Source organism: Myotis lucifugus, unplaced genomic scaffold, assembly GCF_000147115.1.
Source record: "Myotis lucifugus unplaced genomic scaffold, Myoluc2.0 scaffold_6, whole genome shotgun sequence".
In the NCBI taxonomy this organism is placed as follows: domain Eukaryota; kingdom Metazoa; phylum Chordata; class Mammalia; order Chiroptera; family Vespertilionidae; genus Myotis; species Myotis lucifugus.
The window spans coordinates 19,256,217-19,260,496 of record NW_005871054.1 but is presented as its reverse complement, the minus strand read 5'-3'; the positions used below and the strand labels follow the sequence as shown (position 1 = coordinate 19,260,496).

The window sequence follows — 4,280 nt, the reverse complement described above, 5'->3', positions numbered from 1 at the left end:
ACCGCTGCCCTAGCATATTGCTGGTCATGCAGTTTGGAACCCCTAACCTTTCCTCCCTAGAGATAACATCTAGGCCTCAGTTTTATTTCAGCTCCAGGCCCAGAAAGCAACAAAACCAATTAAGTGATCTCATGGCTGACCTCAGGTTCAGTTGCACTGGCACTGACCAATCAATAAGTGGAGACCTTGACCTTGAAAGGACACACCTAGAAAGCTGCTGAATATTCTATTAAGATCTTCCCCTGGGACCTTCCCTAAAATCTCCACCCTTATAACCTTTAGGACTGAGGACTCCGTGAGCTCTCCCTCCCAGGAGCAGGCCTGCATCTTTCCCTTCTCCCTCCCCATCTCCATCCCCATCCCCCCAGGGTGTTACCATTACCTTCCTAATTCCCAAACTTCAAGGACCCTTCCTTTGACTCTATCACTTGTTTCCTAATCCCATTTCTTCTATGAATTACTTCTTCCAACTCTGTGATTTTCTCTCAGTTGGAGTCTTGGCTCTGAATTCTTTCTTAGCCAGAACTCAAGTACCGAGGTTGCTGAACCCAGGTCAGGTCTGACCCCAGTGGTCTAACAGCTAGTGCTGTGAGTAAGCCAAGCTCCTGATGATAGACTAACATTTTAAAAAATATATATTTTTTTATTGATCTCAGAGAGGAAAGGAGAGGGAAAGAGAGATAGAAATATCAATGACTGGCTGCCTTTGCACACCCCCTATCGGGGATCTAGCCGCAACCTGGGCATGTGCCCTGACCGGAAATTGAACCGTGACCTTCTGGTTCATAGGTGGACTAGTAACTGAGCCATGCCAGCCAGCCTAGAGTAACATTTTTAAGGAGGACTGGGAAAAAGTAAATAATACACTCATGAAGAAGACAGATACATAAAAAAGAATAGTACAATTCAACATATCTTCTTATTTAAAATAATGAAACAAAACATTTACTACTTACTCGTCTTTGTCGTCGTCCTCATCATTGTATTGAACACGTTTAATAACGTAAGTCGTCCCATCAAGTCTGTGTTTTGCTTTGAAAACACTGCCATATGCACCGGAGCCAATTGGTGTTATTTCTTCAAAATCCTTGATCAACCTTGAAGGAAAAACACCACTGTTATTCTAAGATCCAACGCTAGCTGGCCCCTACCCCTTCCACTTTCCCTTAAGGCCACTGATGAAATGGACTATATAACAAACTTGCCTCCCCACTTCTAATAAGAAGGGCCCACTCCACACACAAAGGATCGTTCCTCCCCCACCTCCTCTCAACACAACAGATCATCCCTGAGAGTCACAGGCAACTCCTTGCTGTACAACTGCCATGAGAAAGAATCTTCTCAGAAGCATAAAATTTTAGGAAAAAGCACCATATTGTGTTCCACGGCTACCATCAAGCTATTATAAGAGAAATGAGCAGGTGCTCAGGGCCAGCCTGGCTCGAAAACCTCTAATTCCATCATGAGGACCTGCCAATTCTACTTCTAAAACGTATCACTGGTATCGGCCCACTTTTCCCGTCTGACATCTTCACCCCAGTAAAAGCTTCCACCAGGCTCCTGCACAACCTTGCTAACCGGACTCTCCACTTTCTCTTCTCCACCCCTTCAATCATAATCCACACAGCAACCACTAAGATCATGTCTCTCTATTGCCTAACAGCCAATAGCCTAGCTTTGCATTCAGCAAAAAATGGAAAGTCGTTAAATGGCCTCCATGGGGCCTTGTGATGGGGCCTCTGCTCCCTCTCCAGCTTGTCCCCTGGCACAGTGCCCATTTTCACTGCATTCCAAGCACACAACCTTCTCTCTGCTCCTTGAACCCTCACGTCTCCTGTCCCATCTTCATTTTCCACCTCCCTGTGCCGCCTCATCTTTCAGGCCTCTGACCATAGTTTGTAATTACAGACTTTTCAGGTAATTTTCAACCCCACAAAACTCTATGAGGGCAAGAGCTGTTCTATTTGTTCCTACTATAAACCCACTGCCAATGCCCAGCACAGTGCCAGCTATATATTAGGCAGTTATTTGATAGATGTGGATTCTTTATTGGTTTTTTGTTTGTTTTAGTACTGAATTTACTTTTTAAATTTTTAAATTTTTTTAAATCCTCACCGGTGGATTTTTTCCATTGATTTTTAGAGAGAGTGGAAGAGAGAGGGAAAGACAGAGAGAAATATTGATGTGGGAGAAACACATTGACGATTGCCTCCTGTACGAGCCCTGACTATGTCTGGGGCTGAGTAGGAGCCTGCAACCAAGGTATGTGCCCTTGACCAGAATCAAACCAGGGACTCTTCAGTCTTCAGGCCGATGCTCTATCCACTGAGCCAAACTGTGGGGAATCGATATAGGGTTGAGCCTCGGATTGACCTGCTGGCAAAGTCACAAACAAGTTCCAGCTTAGAGGGCTCAGTCCACTTAGCATAATTAGGCTTGACCTTATAACACTCCCCAGATCTTATCTGGGAAGCTAATGGGCTGAGGGAAGTGCAGGGAGTGTAACTATGGTCAAAACAGGTGAAACTCACAAGAACTGTGTAACTATGGTAACCACTGCCTTGTTTACCTCTGACTATAAAAGGTCGGTGCAGCCTGAGCACAAGTGGAAGTCCTTCCTCTTGAGTTGGACTTACCTGCCTGGCCTCCCAATATTCCCAAATTATCTCTTGTCTCTTCTCTTTCATTTGTGCGGCTCCTCTTCCAGATCCTGAACCCTGAACCACGCGGGACGTGGAGGGAAACATTTAGGACATCTGGCGCCCCACGGGGACTCTGGAAGTGAAGGTTTCGCTAGAGCGAAAAAAAAACGAAGTTTCACCAGCAAGGTGAGGAACAAAGAATTCACCGTAAAGGTAGGAAAAAATTAATTCACTGTAAAGGTAGGCACCGTAAAGGTGGGGAGATATTTCACCACACACAAAAGCCCACGATCAGCTACAGAAGTCCGTATCTGTAAGCGGGGTGGGAAAGTTTTCTTTAGCCAGGCTAATGGGGCAAGATTCGACTTTTAAAAAGTAAGAAACTTTATTATAGACTTTTGATTTGCATGCTTAAGGAGTTAAAGTTTCAGAAGGTAATCTCATAATTTTTGCTTGATATTATAGAACATAACCCTTGGTTTCTTGAAGAAGGTACATTAGATCTTGAATGTTTGCCAAAAAGTTAGTCAGAACTTGAAAAAAAGGTCAGCAGCAGGGAAAAAACTTGCCTCCAAAAATTGTTTTTTCTTGTGAAACACGGTATTTCATTTGCTAGAGCCTTTAAGAGAGGCCAAGGAGGATAAATCTCCTCCCCTTGCACCCTCCGCTCCTTAAGGGGAGCAGAAAGAAAAGAAAAAAAAATAGGAGGAATGGCCTTCATGGCTCCCTCCACCTCCATGTCCTAATCCTGAAATGTTTAATTCTCCATTAATAGAATCACCTGTGCAAAAAGGCCAAATTATAAAGAAATTGGAATATTAAAAGGTACTCTTTTAAATCAGGCTGAAAAAAGAGTGCCATGGTCATCTTAATGTGGTTTCTTGTCCAAATTAAAATCTTAATTTGTATTTGGAATCTAAAATCTGTAATAAGAAATGAAACCCTGCTGTTGAATCCGCCCTCTGGTGCGGAGAGATTCAAAGGTGGCAGGAGAGGGCAGAGCTATAAGCTCTCCCACAATGAGATTACTTAATGTTTTGTTTAAACGTTTTGGGGCATTGAATGTCTCTGTAGATACCTTTTCAAAAGTCCTATGGGCTACTGCATCAATAGGAGAAACGGCAAAACAGGTTATTGATCATTGCCTAGCTGCTTTTGCCATCATGGGAATTCCAAAAATTATTAAAACTGAAAATGGGCCTGCTTATACAAGCTGTCAATTCCAGGAATTTTGTAAAAGGTGGAAAATTCAGCACATTACAGGAAGACCATATAATTCCCAAGGACAGGCCATTATTGAATGACAGCATCAGTGGCTAAAATCCCAACTTGAAAAACAAAAAGGAGGAATGATGGAGAAATCACCTACAGGTAGGCTGCACCAAGCCTTAATTACTTTAAATTGTTTTCACTTGTGATGTTGATGGAACGACATCTATGGAGCTACATTGGTGTCAGAATAAACAAAATAAAATGGTCTAGTTAAATGGAAGGATCCCGGAATCTGGGTTTATGGAAGGAACCTGACCCATTTATTAAACCTTTGGGCAGAGGGTAATGCTTGTATATTTCCAGAAGAATTTTTTCCAACCCCATGGTGAATTCCTGCTAGAAATTTTTAAACTGCAACAGGGATCC

General features: G+C 43.0%; 1 protein-coding gene across 1 annotated transcript in view; it reads right to left on the bottom strand.

Annotated features, from left to right (window-relative positions):
- EIF2AK2 (eukaryotic translation initiation factor 2 alpha kinase 2) overlaps positions 1 to 4,280 on the bottom strand; it is a 55,700-nt gene that overhangs the window by 14,229 nt on the left and 37,191 nt on the right. The window contains exon 10 of the mRNA XM_023746225.1: positions 957 to 1,097. Coding sequence (XP_023601993.1) covers positions 957 to 1,097 — 141 coding nt within the window. The remainder of the gene's footprint in view (positions 1 to 956; positions 1,098 to 4,280) is intronic.